Source organism: Vicugna pacos, chromosome X (genome assembly GCF_048564905.1).
Source record: "Vicugna pacos chromosome X, VicPac4, whole genome shotgun sequence".
NCBI classification, from domain to species: Eukaryota; Metazoa; Chordata; class Mammalia; order Artiodactyla; family Camelidae; genus Vicugna; species Vicugna pacos.
Window position 1 is genome coordinate 108,289,442 of NC_133023.1, and position 23,594 is coordinate 108,313,035.

At 36.0% G+C, this 23,594-nt stretch overlaps 1 protein-coding gene and 1 non-coding gene across 2 annotated transcripts in view; both read right to left on the reverse strand.

Moving 5' to 3' along the window:
• Positions 1 to 3,033: 3,033 nt before the first annotated feature.
• HTR2C (5-hydroxytryptamine receptor 2C) overlaps positions 3,034 to 23,594 on the reverse strand; it is a 212,637-nt gene continuing 192,076 nt past the window's right edge. The window contains exon 6 of the mRNA XM_006217417.4: positions 3,034 to 6,513. Within this exon, the coding sequence (XP_006217479.1) occupies positions 5,687 to 6,513 (827 nt within the window). The 3' untranslated portion in view covers positions 3,034 to 5,686. The remainder of the gene's footprint in view (positions 6,514 to 23,594) is intronic.
• LOC116279269 (U6 spliceosomal RNA) lies at positions 15,811 to 15,914 on the reverse strand. The gene has a single exon (XR_004188634.2). It is a non-coding gene; the product is annotated as a U6 spliceosomal RNA (small nuclear RNA).

Sequence of the window (23,594 nt, forward strand, 5' to 3'; positions counted from 1 at the left end):
GCTCAATAAATGATAATTATAATAAAATTAATAATATCAAGATAGTGTGTGGAGAGTAGGCCAGTTGAAGCTGCTTTGGGTGTAAGATTTTAAGACACAGAGATAAACAAGAATCAAGCATAAATTTTCTCCTGTGTCTTCCGGTCCAGCTCATCAGGGTCTTAACAGAAAGAGAATTTTTCAGAATAAAATAGAAGTAATTAGCGCTAGAGCTTGAGGTGAGATGTAAGGTTAGAAGGAAGTTTAGAGTTAGCCCTAAGGGAGGGTTAAAAACAGGGGAAGCTTTGGAGTTAATGATGAGGGTGAGGTTAGCAGTTTGAGTAAGGTTAGAATTTGCAGAAAGGCAGGATCATGGTTAGAGGTAATTTAGGAACAAGAGTTAGGGTTGGAATTAATCATAAAGTTGAGGGCAGGGAAGGATTACATACAGAGATAGTTTAAAGGATAAAGTTAAGAATAATGTTATAGGTGAGACGTGAGGATATGGATAGAGTTAAGATTAAATAGAAAGTCAAAGGTAGGTTTAGCTTTAGTGGAAGAAATAAGTTCACAAAATTCCCTTCCTTCTGCTACATGGAAGCACGGGTAGAGATGGAGCCTCTATCACCAATTTTTCCTAAAGTAACTGAGAAGAGGTTTCCTGGCAACCCACATCAGACAAGGAGTGTGAACACAAAATGTACATTTGTGTTGTTAAGCCATTGAGACTTTAAGCTTCGTTTTTACTGTAGAATAGCCTGGACTATCCAGATGGATTCAGAAATCTAAGAATCTTAGTAAGCTGTTGAGAACACCCTTAATAACAAGAGAAACCACATATAAAAACATATTTCCTTTCACCTCAATTTACTTTTATTTTGGCTTAAGTGACGCCAGCCAGGTTCTTTCATGTTGTTTATATAGGTGCTGAACTAGGTGGTGAATCTTTTCTAGCCAATAAATACACCATCTGTTATAGATGCTATGCTGCCCCGACAAGATCCCACCTTCAGGGCTGAAGGGTTTATTCCCCAGGTGATGGGAGATTGTGGACTTGACAGCTTTCTGCTATAAGCTCTCTTTGTGAGTTGCCTCTGTTGAAGTGAATGATCTGGCACATGGTCATACATCTCTCCTGGGGACAGTGGAGGTATAGAGGAGTGGCCCTCTTGCTCCAACTTGGGACAAAATCTGAAGGGGTATCTTAGATTCAAAGCTTCCCAGGGCAGTCAGCTAAGTGTGATCTAACACCTCTTAGTTGTCTTTGTCCTGGTGTTGTCATCTTTGAGGACATGCAGAATGAGTCAGGAAGGGTGATACTTTCTGGTTGCATGTGTATTTATGAACTTATTTTACAGAATTCAATTTAATTTTTAAAGAAAATGAGGTGAAGTGGTATCTCTTCCCCTCCAAAGGTGCAGGGGGAATGAGTTCTATTGTAATTACATCACAGCCCAACCTTTCCCTCTGCCCAGTCATCCTTTCTTCCCTTTCCCTGTGCAGATGGATCCTAAGATCAGTTCATAATAGAGATCCTGTGCACTTATTTCCACCTCAGAATTTAGATCCTAGGGGACCCAACTTATCTCTTAGAGCTAATTATGTTTATAAGTGTGCTACAGGTCACATAATATTTGAGAAGCACTCTGATGTCACCTACTCCTGTTGGCATTGCCTATAAAAAAATACCTCTTTCTAATATAGTCAGCTCCTTGGGTGATGTGTTAACATACCTCTAGGAAGATATTCAAGGAGAAATAGGGCCTCAACCATGGAGATTGCATTGGCTTAAGTGAGAGCTAAAGAACCCTTTAGAAACTGTGTTTCTGCGTTAAGCAGACACTTACTGCAGCTTGATGGTGAGAAGCATCTTTCTCTCTTCAGACCACGAAGACCGTCCAGTGCTGTGGTACGGGAGCACTCCAGTCTTCCTCTGCCCACCTTCCTTTGCACTGTAGTAACAAGTCCAGTTCTGTGCCACCAGAAACTTCAACTCCTCTCCATTGCCTCCTTGTTGGGGAAGAGTAGCCCCTAGTGTCAGTGGTACAAGATATTTCTGGCCACTGGCAGCAGTGACCCTGCTGTTTCAAGTGGCAGTTCAACCTTTGTCCCTTGATCCGCTCCTAGGAATCAACCTAGTCATAGTTGCAAAGGAATGAGCTTTTCCTGCTTTTGTCTCAGGGAACTGAACTCTTGCCAGTAGGCTCACCCAGCATCAGGAAGGGATGTATGTTGAAAGGAAAGGCCAATGTTCTTTGGCTCCAGGTGAGGAGGAACAGAGAGGCATAGTAGGGTGACCCTGACGATTGTACAGGTATCTAAAGCCATTTGGGATGGAGGTAAGTTAAGGTGTAAAGTCACACTGTATGACTGAAGAGTGGGGAGTTGTAAGACCCATTCTGGCAACAGGAACAGCTAATACAGTGCCCACAAATACTGAGGCTCAATAGATATCTGTTGAAAGCAGAGTGGCCACTAACAACTGGGGATAAAGCTATCAACAGGATTAACACGGTCCTCTCTGTTCTTGGGTTGCTTAGAGTCTGGTGGGAATAAGATAGCAATGCTAGCTATAGCAAGGGGAGCGCCTGAGCCACCCGAGGCCCCTGCTCAGGCTAAGGAAGGTAGGATAATTTGAGACTGCAGTTATTCTGCTCATGAGGAATCGGTGATGTTGCTGTTAATGTTACTTTTGTTGTTTACACCTCTTCTAAAATTTTTTTTATTCTAATTTTTTTTTTGGGGGGGAGATAATTAGGTTTACTTATTTATCTATTTTTAGAGGCGGTACTGGGGATTGAGCCCAAGACCTTGTGTATGCTAAGCATGTGCTCTACCAGTTGAGCTATACCCTCCCCCCTACACCTCTTGTCTTTCCTCTGGTGTCATAGTCTTTGAGTACATGCAGAATTAATCAGAAGAGTGATATATTTACGGTTATGTCTGTGAATTTATTTTACAGGTTCCAATTTAGTTCTATAAGAAAATTAACTGAAGTGGTATATTTTCCTCTCAAAAAATGTCAGGGGAAAAAAGACACGTGACATATTAGGCAACATTTAATAAATTTAATAAATTAATAGGAAGTATCACAAAAATCTGGAATGGATAACATACAGGAACCGGGAATAAGACAACACTTTGCAACCACTCACAAAAGTACCACTTGATGAAGGAAGATTTACAGGAAATAATATAAGGCAGTCTGTTGCACGTGTCTTAAACAGATATACATATATAATAGTACATCAAAATGATTTATTTGACAATAAATTCACCACGTTTACACTTATCACATGGACTTTAAAACATTTATAAAAGTTTGTAGATTTAACATTGAACTGTAAGATTGATATCCAAATGAGATACTTGTTTCATACCAAACTGCACAGAACTTACGAATAGCACACAATTTGAGGAAAATTACTGTGTTGGGTACTATTAAGTACTACTACTGATGACATAAGAATTATTAACAAATGTGCTATAAGCTATTATCATTCAACTTATTGCTAGTGCTTTTGAAAATCTGTGGTTTATATTTTATTTCTTTGTAAAACATGTGCTATGAGCTTGCCCTGATACTTCAGAAAAGAAATCAGATATTTCCAGTTTTCTCTAATACTCACAATTCTTCAGATCTGAATGCATGGTCTTTTTAAAGACTGCTGAAGGATTTCTGTCCTTCTTAGATCACCTACTCTTCCTTACATTAATACGAATCGATGGATTTATGCAACATACATGGCATACATGCAGGATGCCATCTGTATGCGCAGAAGGCATGCTCAGTGCATGCTGTGTTTCTTCAGACATTTTCATTTCGCTAAGAATTAGATCATTTCATTCAATTTCATATAATTGTTTTAACATGCAGTTCATCTGAGCTAATAGGCAGGTAGACTTTACTTTCATGTTATATTTGGGCATGCTCAAGCAATTGACTGGCATTTGGCAGTGTTGCAAATCACGTAGGGACTGTATGAGTTTCCTCAAATACAGCAGCTCTCCCACTGCCTTTGCGGCAGACTGTTGGATTTATCTATGCTGTGTGTTGAGGACACACACCAGGCGTTTTTAGAAATTCAGATTCTGCCTCCACCAATTTCAAGATACTGAGAGGAACACTCTAAGATGTGTAAGTAACTGTCAGGCGTAAGGAACAGCATTATGCATTCTTCGGAAATTGATTCACAGTTGTGTGAAATGGACACACATGGAAATACAGTTACTGGGAACACGTGTGTACTCTGCACACAGCATAGACTTAATGGTCTGACTTTAGCAATGTTTGAAAACCTTTCACGGTTAACAAACTAGTAAAACGGTACTGAATTCTTAGAGAGCAGCAGGCCTACGAATGAGACGATGGCCAACACTTATTACACAACACTATATTTTAACAAAGATTGAAACTTCTGGTACATAACTGCAGTACAATAAAGAGCTTGCCACTTTCACAAATTAGCCGCAGCCTTTCCCTGCACTAGAGAGTTTGGAAGGATCTGAAAATGAGATACATTTTGTTTAAAATCCAAATGGAAACTCTGTATTTCTGTTTTTCCCAGAGTTCAGTAAAAGCTTCTTTTTAATTACCTTTTTTTCACATTCTAAGGGCCCAGTTCTGTAGTCCTTAATCAAGTAAAACTTTCAAAGTTTTGATCATCTATACTTCCAACACAAGTTTTACTCAAAAATGGACTGCTAAATTAGGTCCTATAGATAGAGGTACCATAATTAAGAAAATAATTTAATAAGGCTCACATGCTAATTTCACTTTGTGTGTAGCACACGAATTTCCAGGATTCTGAGATCAAAACCCAATTGATGTTGACTCCTGGATTGGGAAATAACTCTGGGATCTCGTTTCCCAGGTGAATCATGGAATTAGGTATTTACTAAGGACCAGAATGAAAACACCAATTCCAGTTTGCTTGTCATTATAATCAGAATTTGAATATTGTTCTTAAGAAGTGAAAAGGTATTGTTGGTGTATATATCTCGTATCAGCCTTCCACTTCTGTAGTCCTGGTTAACTAGCTGCTACGTTAGAATACCACTATGTTTGGGGACAGACATTGCAGTAAAATATCACCACAACATTGTGACAATGTCAAAATTTCCCCTACATGTGACAACAAGGCTAAGTTCCGCCTTTAACTCACTAATAGGTGTGATAGAGTATCAGAAGGCAGAACCTATCTTACTGTATTTATGTGTGTAGATGAGCAGAGCAAGATTTTAAAGTGCATATTTACTGTTAACCCGGAAAAAAGATTTCACCGAATTTGTTCAATTTTGGTGTGGTTGAAATATAACCACTGTCACGTGCATCATTCTGGTCTCCCGCAAATGCCTCCTGAGATGAACATCAACATTTCCTTATGCATAAAAGAAAAAGAGAGAGAGAGAATGAGAAAGAAAGAGAGGGACGGAAGGTGGGAGGAAGGAAGGAAGGGGAAAAAAAATCAACAATTTTGCATCAAACAATCAAAATAAGTTATTCTCAATCTCTTATAAACAGTAAATATAGAACTCTAAATCTCACCATTGTAAGCATGATTGTAAAGTACAGGATTGCAAAGCTATATATAAAAACACTTTTTTCAGACTGCAATATTTACATTAGTTATGACCGACAGAAGAATTATAGAGCAATTTCCTACATTGGTAGCCTCGCTGTAGGAAAAGACTGTGCTGCTCTTTCTTACACACTACTAATTCTTTCACTGACCACATTGGAGGGATTAACTGGGAGCTCCAAATTCTCAACTTGCATCTCTATGCCGGGCTCTTTGTCATCAGCTTTCTTAATCACCGGTTCGTTGGTGTGCCGGTAAATGTTAACGTTAAGCTCCCTCCCAGACAAAGCAGTGGCAGCAACTCTCGGGATCTGTCTGACCGGAGGCTTTTTTTCTGCCTTATAATTACAGCGCAAATAGTTGGAGAAAGCCCTTCGGTAAACTTTGTTGAAAAGAGTGTACACCAGAGGATTAATTCCTGAACAAACATAGCCAATCCAAACAAACACATTCAGAAGCTTTTCCATGAGCTTTTGATTACAAGCCTTCTCACAAAGAACCGACAGAATATTAGTAATAAAGAACGGGCACCACATGATCAGAAACACAAAGAAAACGATGCCAAGGACTTTCGAGGCTTTCCGTTCGTTGTTGATAGCCTGCATGGTGCCCCTAGGCCGTCTCTCTTTCTTCTTTCTTCGGCGTGGGTTCAAATCCTGATTAGGGTTTGCAGAGTTCTCCTCGTCGGCGGCATTCCTCTTGCAGCACTTCAGGAAATCCAGGCTTATTCCGGGCGGTTCCTCGGTGTGGCCGTGCAGTAGCATCAGAGCTTGTCGGCGAAGGACGTGGATCGTCAGACAGTACGTAATCACCATGATCGTCAGCGGTATGAAGAAAGCTACGAAGGACCCGATAAGAACGAAATTTGGGTCATTCAGCACGCAGGTGGTGTTGTTCACGAACACCTTGTCCTCATCTCTCAGTCCAATCACTGGGATAGGAACTGACACACCTACAAAAAAGAAGTTAGGACGTGGTTACAGCATATTGAAAGGTTGGACAGATTTGTGCAATGACGTACATTCTGTTGCATTTCACGGAAGAAAACTTAGATCTGATGTTTGTTGAAAGCTATTCACAGCATAAACTGATAATTACATGAAAAGAGTAGCAGTACGATATCAGAAAATGATAGCTTTTTTTTCAAGTTAGGAATGCCTTCTCGCCAAACTTCTGTAGAGGTATGGAATTATCATTATTGAGATAAGCAATTACAGATTTAGTTGTTCATAAGAGTGATTTGTGTCTTTTCTACTTTATTTCCAATTCTAGAACTGTCCTGGCTCATAGAAGGCAGTCGATACATATTTGTTGAATAAATGAATAAATTTACATCTGTACTCAATGACATCAATAAATTCATTGTTCATTTTTAGCATCTTCCAAATGCAATAAAAATGATATATCATCTAAAAGAGTAATAATAGCAAATCGAGCTTGAGATGAATTTTTAGCTGAAGACATCTGTTTCCACTCCGTCCTTTCTTGAGGAAAATGGTCCAGAATCAGAACTTTTGTTTGTCAGGCTTTTGGAGACAGGACCTGAGAGCTCTGGAGTTACTGGAGATGGAGAGGATAGTATGGCCCCCAAATGTGCTACATGGTTAGGTCTGACCCCAGTGCAGACATAAACTCTAGACTCTGGGCATAAGCAAGAAAGACAGAAATACAGAGTTGGAAGATAGAGTCTCCCATTTCTGTGTGGAATTTTGAACACGTAGTTTTTTAAGACTACTGAGAGGTGGTAATCTAGGTAAGCATCTCCAAAAATAAAGCAGCTCACAGGCAGAAAATGTCAACTAGGAGTTGGGAGCAGAAGGTGATCCTGTGCCTGAGCATGAGTAAGAAACCTGAACATTTTTGGAAATCATGATGGTAGATCTTGAAGATGTCCCACATCAGTAAGTAGGGATAACTTTGTGAGTGAAAATTAAATTTTAATGTTAATTTACCCTCTTTTGTGGCACAGGAAGTTGAAGCGTGGGAAAATTCAGGCTGCGCTTTAGGATTCTATCAGAGATTGTCATGAGGAACCCTGGGCTGGTGGCTATCTATCTACCTTATGAACTGTGAGAGGGGACAGAAGTGCCCTCTCAATGATCTCGGCTGGCTTTAGGGACACATAGGGAACAGTGACAAAGTTGAAACTGAAAATCCCTACAAGTTGTCTTAACACCCTCTGTCCGGTATGAAGTGTCTGGCTGGATGATCAAGAGGGAAAAAATGGTCAGTGTTTCTTTGCTAAAAGCTCACTGAGGATGTTGATTGATGTATTTAATTTCTGGGAAGACATGAGGAACCAAAAACGCCTGGAAAGTGATCTCTAAGCTTTCTTCCTCGGATCTTGAATTTCTGAAATGACGGGTCTTTTTCTAACGAAAGATACAGAGTGATGGTACAAGAAGCAGTGACAGGTGTGACTAGACTTCTTAGGATATTGGTACATGCCTGCTACTCTGAACCTAGCTAGGCATGCCACTCAAGCGAGCGAGAAAGGCTGTGAAGATTAGGAGAAACTGCAAACAGAAAGTATCCTCAGGGGGTAGGATATAGCTCAGCGGTAGAGCACATGCTTAGTCAAGCACAGGATCCTGGGTTCAATTCCCAGTACCTCAACTAAAAATAAATAAATAAACCTAATTGCCTCCCCCTATGAAAAAAAAAAAAGTATCCTCAGGTAATACAGTGCAGGATCCCGGTGAACAGACCTTTGAACCCCAGATGGGAAGAGTGGCAAGTATCAGAAGGTATTATACACCAAGTTTGATGAAACGCTTGGAGGAATTTCAACAGGCATTTGGAATACAGAGTACAGCAGAACCACACAGTTACATTTCTTAAGAGTTATAAAAAGGGAGGTAAGGATGCTGCCAGCTTGTATTGCTAGAATCTTTATTCCAAAATTCATAAATATGAGAGAATATCTAGAAAGAGTGTAGATCAAGCTTGCCTGAAGGAAGTCAGTATTGGTTTATCCTTCATGAAACGTTTTAGTGAAGGATTAGGCTGTAGGAAGGTTTCTGAAATTAAGGCAGCTAATATGGGATTAAGAAAAGAGGGAAAGGTTTCTTAAAAACAAGTCATTTACAAGAGAAAAAATTAGAGAACCTAAGATTAAGAGAGACTTAAAAGACCTATCAAGCAATTATAATACGTGGACTTTCTTGGGATCTTGATGCTAACAAACAAATTTTTAAAAATATTCATGACACAGGTGAAAATTCTAAACAATAACTGGCCTTTTGATGATATTAAATAATTATTATTCATTAATTTTTAAAGTGATGTTGATACTGTGATTATGTACAAAAATAGTTCTTATATTTTGACATGTACATACTGAAATATCCATGGATGAAGTATTATGATTCTTTTTCTTTTTTGTGGGGGGAGGTAATTAAATTTATTTATTTGTTTATGCTTTATTTAAATGTTGGTACTGGGAATTGAACCCAGGACCTTGTGCATGTTAAGCACATACTCTACCACTGAGCTGTACCCTCCCCCAAGTATTATGATTCTGAGGTTTATTTCAAAATAACATGGGAGGGAGAAGTGGATGGAAGTATGGATGAAAAGAGATAGTCCATAAATTGATAAATTGTGGAGCTCGATAATGAGTACATGGGTCTTTATTACATAATTCTATCTAATTTTACTATCTTTGAAAGTTTCTATAACAAAAGTTTAATATTTGAAAAATTGAAGAAGTTAAAAGAAGACATAGAGGTCCTTTCTGAAACAAAGAAATGGCTTTTAGACCTAAGATCATAAAAGTCTCCAAGATTTAGTACAACTGCTAACCTTGGAGGTGATTACTCGAGCAAAAGTCTTGGTCTCCTGAGTGGAAACACTCATCACTTTGGTGTAAATGTTGAGAGATAGGCCATTTTGTGACAAAATGCTGGTAGAAAACTGTTATACTTTCTTAGGCTCCTACAGCAAGATCAGAGAAGGGGCATAGGGGAACGGCTCCCCTTTCAAACTTCCCTTCTTTCCTGCCCTCCAGCAATGTGGGAACTAGAGCCTGTGGGGGGAACGTGCAATTCATTTGCATGAATCCTGACAGGGGTAGACATATCTACACTCAAGAAACAAGTGCTGGAGAGGAGATTCAATTCCCCAAGGAAATGCTTCACAGTCTTTTAGGCATTCCTAGGATATCTGCAGTTTCCTAGGGAAGGCCTCACATGCTGATCTTTAGGTCAGTGGGAGTCAGCATTTCTCAGACCCCAACTCTGGGTTGGTATTAGCTTACTTCTGTTAAAAGATTTATTCACTTTCCTAAGGGATTCTTGAGACTAAAAGTAGGCCTTGTCAAGGGACAAAAAGAGAGGCTAGTAGAGTGATCCCAGATGAGCTGAAGGTGTTATTGGATGTGAGAGGCCAGTTTTATCCCTGGCATCTATTTGTATAATTTTATGCACATTGAGGGCAGAGTGATTCTAAAGCTGCCTTTTATTGAGGCTCTCTTATGTGCCAGGCGCTGAACTGTGCATATGACCGACATTACAGATATAAAATGTATTATCTCAATTTGATTAAAAACCCTGCTACAGATAATATTTGGTGAAGTAGCTTAACGACTTTACCAAATCTAGATCATCATTAGTTTTGTTTTTGTTTTTGTTTTTTTAGAAACCATGAATGCAGTCAACAAAACAAGAAACTCAAGCTCTGACAATATCTGAAAATTATATATAAACAATAGCAACAACTAAAGCAGCATTAATAACAATATCTATTACACAGATTATCTTATTCAATACTTCAAAAAAATTAAAAGTATATGTCAGCAGTTCTCAAAGTATGGTTCAGGGACCCTGGGGGGCCTCTGAGACTCTTTCAGCGAGTTTGCTGTTTCCCTTTTCCAACTATTTGAATTTAAAATTGCATTTTCTTTATAAACTTCAACCCAAATGACATACCACAAGAGGTTGAATGCAGATATACATATGAGAATCCAACTATCTTTCCATAAAATGAAACATTAAAGAGATTTTCAAAACTGTAAAACAATGCCTGTCTTCTCTCTTAATTATTTTTGGAAAATACAATTTTTATAAAAATATGTTACTCATGTTAATATTAAATGGGTTCATGATTGTTATTTAAAATGAACTGATTCATAAATATTTTAAACATTTCTCAGTTTTAATTTCTAATACAATAAATATCAATAGATATAATCCACATAAACAAAAGCTCTTTGAGGTCTTTAATTATTTTGAAGCTCATAATGGGGTCCTGACACAAAAGAGTTTGAGAACTGCTATTCTATGTGAATGGATGAAGTTGTTTAAGCCCTGGAGAGGTAAATTCAGCAAATGTATGTAAAATCTTTCTCAGTATTTTAAATGTGTTAACTAGTGGAAATTCAGGTGATGTTATGTTGGGAAAACACAAACAATATCAATAATAGCAACTTAATACATGCATTATCTCACTCATTCTCATACAAATTATGAAAGGCAGACATTATTTGGTGAAGTTAACTTCAGAAGTTATGTTAGTTTAGCAAGTATAATGGAGCAATCTTTGATACTTTTAAACCTTTTGATTTGTCCAAGGAGAGAAAGTGGAAATGAACTACCATAGAAAATACCAGGTATAAATAACAACAATTGTAATAATAATAATTACTTTTTACTGAGTGTCAAGTGTTTTATAATTATTATGTACTTTCATATATTATCCAATCCAGACAAAAAATACATAAAGAATTATTAACTAGAATCACTTAAGCTTTCTGAAATTAACCTCCGTAAATCTATATCATCTTCTTTAGATAAGTTATAATTCATGTTCTGCTGAAAAATATCAGATACTACTTCAACCAATAAACAGTCAAATATTTTGCATGCATTATCTCATTAAGTTCTCAAAAAGCTCTGTAAGGGTGATTATTATTTATTAAGGTTACTTAAACTCAGAGAGAAAAAATACGTTCAATAAACATAGAGAGTCTTAGCATTTTAAAAGCATTGAATTCAGTAACACCTTTTTATTCAAAGTATGTGTTACTATGACTGCTACGACAGCTAACTATCATTCATTGAGTGCTTACTGACTTTGGTACTTTATCAGCAGTATGTACTTCACATGCACTATCTTATTATAACTTCATAAAAGCCATAACTCGGTGCAGCTGTTGAACTTCAGATAAGGCAAGGAAGTTCCGGGAATGAATAAAGATGTTCACATTATTCCTTGAAGCCTTGAATTCAAGCAACACAGATCAGTTCTCTTCAAGCAATCAGATAATAATGCAATATGCCAATTATTTGTAGATGTACATTTCTTTTAGATTTTAACATCTTGGAAAGTGTGATGCATCTTAAAGCTGATAGTATCTCAACAATCAGTGTTGGTCAGACAGCAGTTATTACATACTTGCCATTGTTAGTGCATGTGTGAACCTGGGCTGAAAAACTCCTTTTGACATCTTCTGGCGAAATCAAAATTATCAGCGGCAAAATTTGCAAAGTGGGTATCAGTAGCATGGTAGTAATTCACTGTGAGCAAAAAATTACATCATAACAGGTAAAGGGAGGGAATGTTCTACAGAAGGCATCCTTAACAGCATCAAATGTCACAGAGAGGTCTGGAATTTGAAATATTTCCTCTGTCTTTGAAAATGAGGCAGTCACTGGTGATTATAAAGAACAATTATAGAGGGGGGAGGGCATAGCTCAAGTGGTAGAGTGCTCACTTAGCATACACAAGGTCCTGAGTTCAATCCCCAGTACCGCCTCTAAAAACAAATAAATAAATAAGTAACCTAATTACCTCCCCCCCCAAAAAAATTAAAAAAAAAAGAAAGTAAGATGAATTAACACTTCATTAAAAAAATAAATAACAAACAATTATAGTGGAGTAGTCAACATAGGAAACAAATTGCTGAGAGATGAATAATAAATGACATGATAGAGGAGAGAGATTATAAAATACATTTCCTGGAACAAACAGATTGACCAACATCAAAATGAAAACACAGATTAAGGGAATTTTTACTGAACTGCAGGGTTATCTCAGAGGTATCTATTTCATGTGTTTTTCACGGAGAGGAATTTTTTCAAAGACACCTAGGAGGACCACATGATGTCAAGTTGACACAAGCAGTCCCTTGCCTCACAGAGTAATAAGTAAGATCTTTGAACGTGGGAATTGACAGTAGAAGATGAAGGAACTATTTTCAGAGAACATGGAAGACAAAACAAATAGAAGCAGCACCGTCTCTGTTCTCAGGTGTGTAACTGAGAGGTGGAGAGAGAATCATTTTGCATCCTTTGGCAAACAAATCAGTATGGGATTGGGACAGTGAGAATTTTAAGGAATTTGGAATCAGGTTGAGAGTCAACTTTGAATTCAGAGGCCTTTTTAGCTTTGGGAAGAGTAGGCACATAAGCATGCATGAATGAAGGATACAGAGTAAGGAAAAGTTCTTAAATGACTGTGAGGGAAATTGAACTAAGAGAAGTAAGTTCTTTGTAAACAGAAAAGCTTGAGAAGACAGTGTATGAGGTGACAAGAGGAATGCCCGGGGTTTATAAGAGAAACTTGGATAAGAATTTGTGGAGAGGTGAGTGCTAAAAAGAAATAGCAAGCCCCACATGGAGTCATCTGCCCTCATGACAGCAAACCAAGACTTAACTGCTTTCCTGATCGTCACTATTGAGGTAATCTGCATTATAAGTCCCCTCCCATCACCTTTCCCCCAAGAGAAGATGACCTGACCTGAAACAATTAGTTATTTTCTTTTGCTAATAACTTCTTTGCACTGCTCTCTTTTCACCTATAAAAACCTTCCATTTTGTACAACCCCCTGGAGTGCCTGTCTATTTACTAGATGGGATGCTACCTAATTCATGAATCACTGAGTAAAGCCAATTAGATCTTCAAATTTACTCAGTTGAATTTTGATTTTTAACAGTGGGGGAGGTCCAATATAATATGGCTGGGAACTTGAGAAAGTGAAATTTCAGGTAACACTGAAATATGGCAACATTACTACTGAAGGGTAGCAGAATATGTCACCCCAAATTGTGCCTCTCTGGTATAAGGATTATTTTGAGTTGATTAATTTGAAAAATGGCAGACACAGGAGAAGCTCTGAGACAGAGGAAGGGAAATTTGCATTTACAAAGGAAATCTCCATTTGTAAATCTCTCTCTCTCTCTGTAGCAGGAAGAGAAGGATGACTAATTCACAAGAGAATCTTATAAATAGAGAAGGCATCCATGTAAATTTGCATAACAAATCTTAGCTTTGTTTACCTAGCTTGTCCTGGTAACCTCTCATAACTGGCTTAAGCCCATCCAGCATCTTTGTCTTTAGCTGAAGATGATATTTAAGGTGGTGGTTTATGCCATCTGGGGGAGTTACTTTGTATTTCTGGGTATCTCCCATGTTTAGGTAATATATACATGTTATCAAACTTGATTGTTTTCTTTTGTTAAACTGTCTTTTATTACAGGAGTCTACGTCAAGAACTCAGAAGGGTAGAGAAAAAATTATTTTTCCTTCCCTACATTACTCACAAGCCAATGAAGACTGAGGAAACTAAGATTATACTTAAGGTGTAATAATATGCTTACACATTAAAGATGAAAGCTAGTAGAGTGGAAGAGCTTAAAGATATAGAAAAGAAAGCTTAGGATGATAGATAAAGGTCCCTGTGGAGGCAAAGTTGGAAAGAGTTGGAAGAATTACACCAAGACTAAAGAATAGCTGTTAACTTTGAGAGTTTCAGTTGCTAATTAATTGTGAATGAAAAATACTGCAAATCATATCATTAAATAAAGAATGCTGAAGCCATCAAGTCATCAGCCGCTGCCGCCACCCACTACAGTGAAGACAAGCCTGCAGCCCAGCCTCTGCAGCCACTCACAATGGTGCACCCTGAGGGGACTCAGAATAAGAAAGGACAGGATACTGGCCCTAGACAGCTAGGTGCTTGTCAAAGGAATGAATTCAATGAGATGTTTGCTCCCTCCCATACATAGAAAAGCGCTGAATTCTTTAACTTGAGATGTCTGATTTTCTTTAGGTAACAAGTAATCTTTTATTGTTTCAACTACCTGGTCTTTGTTGTAAAGCTCCTATAAATCCTGGCTCTTCCCCTACCTCTTTGGAGCAGTCCCTCAGAGCCATCTGGGAGGCTGTCATCCTGGCTCGAGTCCTCCCGCCAAATAAAACATATCTCTCAACTTTTAGGCTGTGCATTTATTTTAGTTGACATAATTCTCATCAACTTTTGGTAATGTTAGTCTTTTCAATTTTAGCCATTCTAATGGCAGAGAAATTGTTTCTCATAGTGATTTTAATATTGCATGGCCCTCATGACACTGAGCATTGTTTTGTGAACTTATTGCCATTTAGATATATTCTTTTATAAAGTGTTCAAGATTTTGCCCATTTTTAATTGAGTTGTTTGTCTAATTATTTAATTGTAAAACTTCTTTACATATTCTTGACACAAATTTTTTGTCAAAAATATTTGCTCTGAGTCTGTGGCTTTTTTTTTTTTTCATTTCTTAACAGTGTCATTCAAAGAGCAGTTTCTAATTATAATGAAGTTCAATTTTCAACTTTTACTTTGATTGTTAATATATTTTGTTTCTTATTTTAAAAATACTGGCCTATGCCAAGGTTATATAGATATTCTTAAATAATTTATATATAATGATTTTAGCTTTAGATTTTATATTTAGGTCTAATCTATTTAATTTAGTTTATAGTGGAAGGTAGGGGTCAAGATTAATATATGTTCATATCAATGTGTATGTAAGTCTCAAAACATTTGGTGGAAAAACTATTTTCCCCATTTAATTATCTTGGCATATTTTTAAAAACTCAACTGATTATATGTGTATGAGTGTATTTCTAAATTACTTTTTAAAAAACTGCATTGATTCATTTCTTTATTCTTTTATCAGTAACCACTCTCTTGATTACTTTAGCTTTATAATAAGTCTTGAAATCAGATAGTGTAGGTGCTTCTACTTTATTTTTCTTTGTCAAAATTATTTTGACTATCTTAGATGCTTTGCGTTTCCCCATAAATTTTTGAATCAGCTTGTCAATTTGTGCAAAAAATGGATGTGATTATTTTTGAAGTTGCTATGATTCTATAGTTTAATTTGGGTAACATTTAGAACACACAATATATCTCCATTTAATTAGTTCACCTTAATTCTCTATGCAATATTTTGAAGTTTGAAGTAGTGCAGAGGATTTTCATATGTTTTTCTTTTTTTTTTTCTTTACAAATTTGCATGTCATCCTTGTGCAGGGGCCATGCTAATCTTTGTATCGTTCCAATTTTAGTATATGTGCTGCCAAAGTGAGCATGATTTTCACATGTTTTTAGAAGTACTATTTTTTTAATGATATTATAGATGTAAATTATAACATTTTCCAAACTTTTCTAGTATATGGAAATACAATTTATTTTTGTGTAGTATATTGATCTGGTATCTTGCTACGTTGCTACATTTACTTATTGATAGTAGTTTTCTTTTTGTAGATCCCTTAAGAGTTTCCACATAGAAAATTATCTTCAAGTAAAAAAGTTTTAACTTTTTTTTCCAATCTTTGTTATCTTTATTATTTATATTTATCTTATTTAACTGTCTGTGAACTAAAGTGAATCAAATTGAAAGAAACAGAGAATTGAAATTGTTCTTCATTTATCAAAGTAATTGAATTAATATTTAAAAATTTCTCCGAAACCAAACTGACATTCACATCGCTTCATTGGTGAATTTGGTCAAACATTTAAGAGAGAAACATCAAATTTACACAAATGGTTTCAGATAATGGAAAAGAAAGAAACACTCAACTAATTTTATGAGGCCAGCATAATCCTGATATGAAAACCTGATAAAGACTTTACCAAATAGGACATTTATAGAACAATGTCATTTATGTACATATGCAGAACTCCTCAATAATATATTAGCAATCTCTAAATCTGGATATAAACTCTGTCTCAGTTCTTGACTGATCTTTAAGCTACATAGGTGCAGAAGAAATATTGGAGGAATACACTAAAAAAGAAGCGGCTGGAAACCAAGAAAACTGAGCAGAGGCTTTAGATGCTGCATAATGTGGGGGACACAGATTTTATAGTTTGAGTCCAGAAAGGTAACTGCTTACTAGAAGACAAAAACAATCATCATCATAAGAGAAAACAAACTCCAGAATATCACAAAGTATAACAATCTCCTGTTGGAAATCAGAAGTTATTAGTTATCTAAAGAAATAGAAAGGTGGCACTCATAATCAGTGAAGAGAAATCAATATAAATAAACTATATTTATTGGTCACAGACACTGGATTTAAAGGGCCAGATCTCAAATCTTAAAATTTCTTATCACAAGAAAAAAAATCATATAACTATGTATGATGACTGATGTTAACTTATTGTGCTGATCATTTGACAATAATATACAAATGTCAAATCATCACATTGTATATCTAAACTAATATATTGTTATATGCCAATTACACTCCAATTTTAAAAATTTTAAAAAGACCGGATCTCAAAGCAGGTATTTAAAATGTTCAGTGATTAGAGAAAAAAATATTAAAGGTTGGAGCGGTAACGACATGAATGGAGAAATGGCAACTGTAAAAAGACCAAGTGGAAATTATAATGTTTATAAACCTCAGGAACCAAAACAACAACAAAAAGTCACTGAATGGCAAAACTGCAGATTTCCAAGGCCAGAAGAATCATTGAGCAGAAAATAAAAAGATAAAAAATAATTATGAAAGTCAAGAGATTTATGAGATAATATCAAGTGGTTCAACATACAAGCGCATCTCCTTTTATTGTGCTTTGCTTTATTGCACCTAGCAGATGATGTGTTTTTTATAAATTGAAGGTTGTGGTGACCTTGTGTCAAGCAAGTCTATTGGTGCCATTTTTCCAACAGTGTTTGCTCACTTTGTGTCTCTGTGTCATATTTTGGTAATTTTCACAATATTTCAAACTTTTTGTTATATTTGTCATAGTGATCTATAATCAATGATCTTTCATGTTACTATTGTAATTCTTTTGAGGCATCACAAACCATGCTCACATAAGAAGATAAATTTAATTGATTGTTGAAATGGACAGAGACACCACTATTGGCATATGACTGCTGAGAATACTGGGCACTAATTGCCTTTGCCCTGGCCTATAAGATTGTGGTTCCACAGCAGGAGAGGCAAGCCAAGAAGACTTGATGCTGTTGCCTATCCCTATCCAATAGCGTGGAGCTTCTAAAGTGGGAGGATTGATCATAGAGAAGCATATACCATTGTCTCTACCTCTACACAGGTAATGGCCCAGAGATTTTGCCTGGGAGAGAGCAGAGTAACTGGAAAAGAGGCAGTCTGGAGGACCCTGCTTAGACTCAGAACAAATCTCAAACACTGACCTCAGAACTACTACTGCAAAGGAGCCTAAATTTGATTGGATTAGTCCTTAGAGCAATTTGGGCCCCATGACCTTGTTGAAAGTAATATGGAAATCAGCAATTAGAGGAGCTTAACATCTGGATATGGCTAAAGGAAAGAGACAGTCAAAGAGATGCTTGCCAAAACCATTGTCACACAGGGTGACTTTGGACATACCAAAGGCCAAGTGTCCCTGAGAAGTAACATAAGAAGCTAAACACTGCAGGGGGAGAATAGACATCACTAAAGTAATCCAACAAATCACTACGTAAATTAAAAAGTAAATAACAATACAAGCCCTGGAGGTGGGGACAGGTACTGAGAGTTAGTACAATATATTATCTAAAATGTCTAGTTTCCAACAAAAAAAATCACAAGACCTGAAAAGAAACAAGAAAGCATGACCTACATACTAGAATAAAGGCAGGCTAGAGAAAGTACTTTTGAGAGCAAAAAAGATGTACAATTTAACAAAGATTTCAAAACAGCTATTATAAATACATTTAAGGGATAAAGGAATACTTTTTAGAAAATCATGATCAAGAAAGAAAAGGGAGATATAGTAACAATGTATCATCAAGTAGAGAATACAACAGAGATAGAAAATTATTCAAAAAAAGAAGCAAGTGGAAATTCTGGATTTGAAAAGTATAATAACTCAAATGTAAAAATCACTCAAAGGTCTCAACAGTAGATTTGAACTGGCAGAAGAAAGAATTAGTGAACTTTGAGATAAAATGATTATAATGATAAAAAGTATGCAAGGAAAAGAACCAATAGGAAACAGTGAAGAAAAATAAACTTCGTGTCAGACAATTGTGGGATATTATTAAATACTCTGAAATAAATACAGTGGAAATACCAGACTGATTGAAGAGAGAGAGAGATTTAGAGAAGGAATGGTTGACCTCTTCTGCAAGGGGAAATGATGAACAGTGAGTGAATGTACCCAGATACTGTAGTTGTGACAGATGTGGCTGGAGAAACCTGTTTTTTTCCAGCAGCACCCAGAGTGAGGCAGGGCCTCCATGATTGGTGGGAGGAAACTGGGAAAAAAGCAAATAAAAATTCCAAAGGGCATTAAAGGAATTGCACAGGACGTCTACCCATAAGCCTCTGGGAGTCTACCCATAACCACACCAGGGAATCACCTACTGGGCCTGTGGGCATCTCCAATAACCTGAGTGCTAAATCCACAAGCTTACCCACTGTGGCCAACTCCTTGTGTGTGTGCCCATGTGCAGTGGTGAGGGCGAACTCTGGTGGATAGGAAGCAAGCTCAGAAATCAGGTCAAGATCTATAGGTAAGGTAGACATCACAAACTTGAGCTATAGTGCCACCTTCTGGAAAACAAAAGAGAGGTTTCCAATAGCAAGTCTGCTGAGTTGTAAGAACCAGGGAAGACAAAAGCTTAAGAATTCTGGCACAAGAGGGAGCAAGAAGACTGTGTCTTCATAAAAAGGCAAAGAAAACCTCAGATAATAACACCATTGAATAGAACACTCCATCTGAAGGCATCTAGCAAAGATTTAAGAAGGTGCTGTTACCTCAAATGTGAAAACAGCAATGCAAAACTACAACAAACAGGAAAAAAAACAAGGAAATACATCTTTACACACAAAAAATTCCCCAATAACTGAGGTCTAAGGCAAGGAAGTTTGTCATATAGTTGATAAAAATTCAAAATGGCTGTTTTGAATAAATTCAACTAGCTACAAGAAAGCTAAGAAAGACAATTCAACAAAATCTTGAAAAAATAAATGATCAAAATGAGATTTTAACAAAGAGATAGAAATTTTTTTTAAAATCTGGAATTAAAGAACCCAATGAGTGAAATGAAGAAAGCAATAGAGAGCATCTACAGTAGAGCAGAGTGAATGGAAGACAAATACATGAATTAGAGGAGAAGAATTTTGAAACATCCCAGTAACAGGAACAGAAAAACAAAGAAAAAAATGAAAAAGTGTGAAGAAAGATTACATGATGTATAGTATTCAATAAAAAGTATAAATCTTAGAATAATTAGGGTTCCACAAGGAGAAAAGAGGGAGAAGGGAGCAGAAAATTAAAGAAATAATAACTGGGAACTTCCCAATCCTGGACATTCAAGTTCATGAAGTGAATACATCGCCTCATTTTTTCAATATAAAAGTACGTTCTTTAGGACATTACAATGAAACTGTCAAAAATCAAAGATAAAGAATTCTAAAAGCAACCAGAGAAGGAAGGATTGTAACCTACAAAAGACCCCCTCATGAGTCTATTAGCAGATTTCTCAGCAGAAACCCTGCATACCAAGAGAGAGTAGAAAGACATTTCAAAGCATTGAAAGAGAAAAATTGCCAGCCAAGGATACTCTATTCAACAAAGTTATTCTTCAGATATGAAGGAGAAATACTTTCTTAGATGCTGAAAGAAGTTCTTCAAATGAAAATGAAACGATGCTAATCAGTGACATGAAACTGTATGAACGTATACAACACATCAGTAAAGATAAATATATAGGCAAAATTAGAAAACTCTAAATCTGTAATAAGACAGTGGATTAACCACTTTACTATAGTATTAAAGTCAAAGGAAAAGGGTATTAAAAATAATTACAGCCACTATAATGTGTTAATAAATACACAATATAGAAAAGTAAATAATGACATCAAAAATATAAAATGGGAGGAGTAAAAGGATGAAGCTATTGTAGATTATCAAAGTTAGGTTGCTATCAGCTTAAAATGGACAGTTTTATCTATGAAACACTGTAAGTCTCATGGTAGCCACAAGACAAAAATCTAGAAAAGATGGAGAAAAATGAAGGAGAAACAGAGCATACCACTATGGAAAATGACCAATTTACAAAGACAGGCAGAAACAGAGGGAAAAGGCAACAATGGAAATGCAAAACAACCAGAAAACAATAAGATGACATTATTAAGTCTCATATATCAATAATTAATCTATATGTAAATGGATTGAATTCAGCCATCAAAAGGTACAGAATGGCTAGATGAAAATAAAACAAGATATATGTGTGTAAAATAAGTGACTCACTTCAGCTTTAAGGACACTCATAGACTCAAAGTGAAGAAATGTAAACAGGTATTTCATGCAAGTGGAAATCAAAAAAAAGTGGAGATAGCTATACTTATATCAGACAAAATAGACGTTAAGCCAAAAATGATAACAAGAGAAAAAGAAGGTCATATATATACTGATAACATCAGATGCCCTAAAGATATTAAGAAAATATTAACAGGTGTAAAGTGAGAAATAGACAATGATACAATAAAAGTAAGATACTTCAATACCCCATTTTCAGCAATGATTAGATCATCAGAAAATCTACAAGGAAATGATACACCTGAATCATACATTAGCCAAATAAACCTAATAGATATTTACAGAACATTCTATCCAACAGAAAGAGAATACACGTTCTCCCAAGAACGCATGGAACATTCTCCAGGATATATCATATGATAGGTTACAAAATAAGTCTTAGCAAATTTAAGAAGATTAAGATCATACCAAGTATCATTTATGACCACAATGGTATGAAACCAGAAATCAACAAAAAGAGGAAAGTTGGAAAATCTACAAATATGTGGAAATTAAACAACACATTTCAGAACAACCAATGGATTAAAGAAGAAATCAAAACGAGTATTAAAAAATATCTCAAAACAGATAAAAGTGGAAACACAGTATCCTAAAATTTATAAGATGCTACAAAAGTAGTTCTGAGAGGAAAATTTATAGCAATAAATTCTTAGTGGTGAAAGACCCATTCCCTTCCCCCTAAGATCAGAAATAAGACAAGGCTGTCCATTCTGGCCACTTCTATTCATTGTTGCACTAGAGTTTCTAGAGAGGGCCATTAGTCAAGAAGATAAAATAAAAGACATCTACTTTGGAAATGAAGAACTATCTTTGTGTGCAGATGGCATGATCTTATATAAAGGAAATCACAAAGAATACACTAAAAATTAGTAAGTAGAGCTAATTAATGACTTAGGAAGACCACGTGATACAAGATCAATATAAAAAATTTTATTATATTTCTATACACAAGCAATAAGCAATCCAATAAATGAAATTAAGAAAACAATGCAATTTATGATTGATAGCATTGAAAAGAATAAAATACTTAGGAATAAATTTAACAAAAGGAATCCAAAACTTTTAAATTGAAGAGTACAAAAATTGTTGAAAGAAAGTAAAGAATTTAAATGAATGGAAAAAAGCTCATCTCTATGGATCAGAAGATTTAAGATCGTTAAGGTGCCAATACTCCCCAAAGTGATCTAAAGAGTCAACACAAACCCTGTCCACATCCCGGCTGACTTCTTTGTGGAAATTGATAAGCCAATTATAAAATTTGCATGGACTTGCAAAGGACCAGAATAGCCAAAATAATCTTGAAACAGAAAAACGAATTATAACTTACACTTCCTGATTTTAAAACTTACTACAAAACAATGGTAATCAAGACCATGTGGTCCTGACATAAGAATAAACATACAGATCAGCAGAATAGAATTGACAGTCCATAAGTAAACCTATGTATCTATAATCACCTAATTTTCAACCAAGGTGCCAGGACCATTGCTATGGTCTGAATGATTGTGTCCCTCTCAAAATTCATATGTTGAAATACCGAACCCCAAATCCCAAGGTACTATTAGGAAGTGGCCTTTAGGAAGTTATTACGTCATGAACGTGGAGTGCTCATGAATGGGATTACAGCTGTATAAAAGAGATTGGAGAAAGCTCCCTTGCCTTTCTTTCATGTGAGGTTATAGTGAAAAAGTGGGCATCTAGGAAGTGGGGCTCCACCAGACAGTGCCATAATCTTGGACTTCCTAACCTCTAGAATTGTGAAAAACAAACATTTGCTGTTTATAAGCCCCCCCATTTATGGTATTTTGTTATAGTAGCCTAAAAAAGACTAAGACAACCATTCAATTGGGAAAAGTATAGTCTTTTTAAATGGTGCTGGAATAACTGGATATCAAAATGCAAAAGAAGGAAGTTGGACCCTTACTTTTCATCATTTACAAAAATTAACTCAAAATGGATCAAGGATCTAAATGTAAGAGCTAAAAAATATACAACTTTTAGAAGAAAACAGAGATACACCCTTATAATTCTAGATTTGACAATGTTCTATTAAATATGACACTAAGAGCAGAAGCAACAAAAGAAAAATAGATAAATTGAACTTCATCAAAATTAAAAAATTTTGTACTGCAAATGATGCCATCAAGAAAGTGAAAGGACAACTCACACAATGGTAGAAAATACTTACAAGTCATATGCCTTCTATATATGTTTTTAATCCAGAATATACAAAAATGCTTACAACTCAATAGTAGTAAAATCATCTATATTTGCAATAAGTAGTTAGGGGAATACACAAAACAAAAAGATGTAAAATATGATGCCAAAAACAGTAATTGTGGAGGAGGGGCATAAAGACGCAAGGCTGTTGCATCTTCATATATATATATATATATATAAATATATACAGAGAAAGAGAGAGAATTCCATCCAAAAGTAGCAGAATAAATATTCTTTTCAAGTGTACA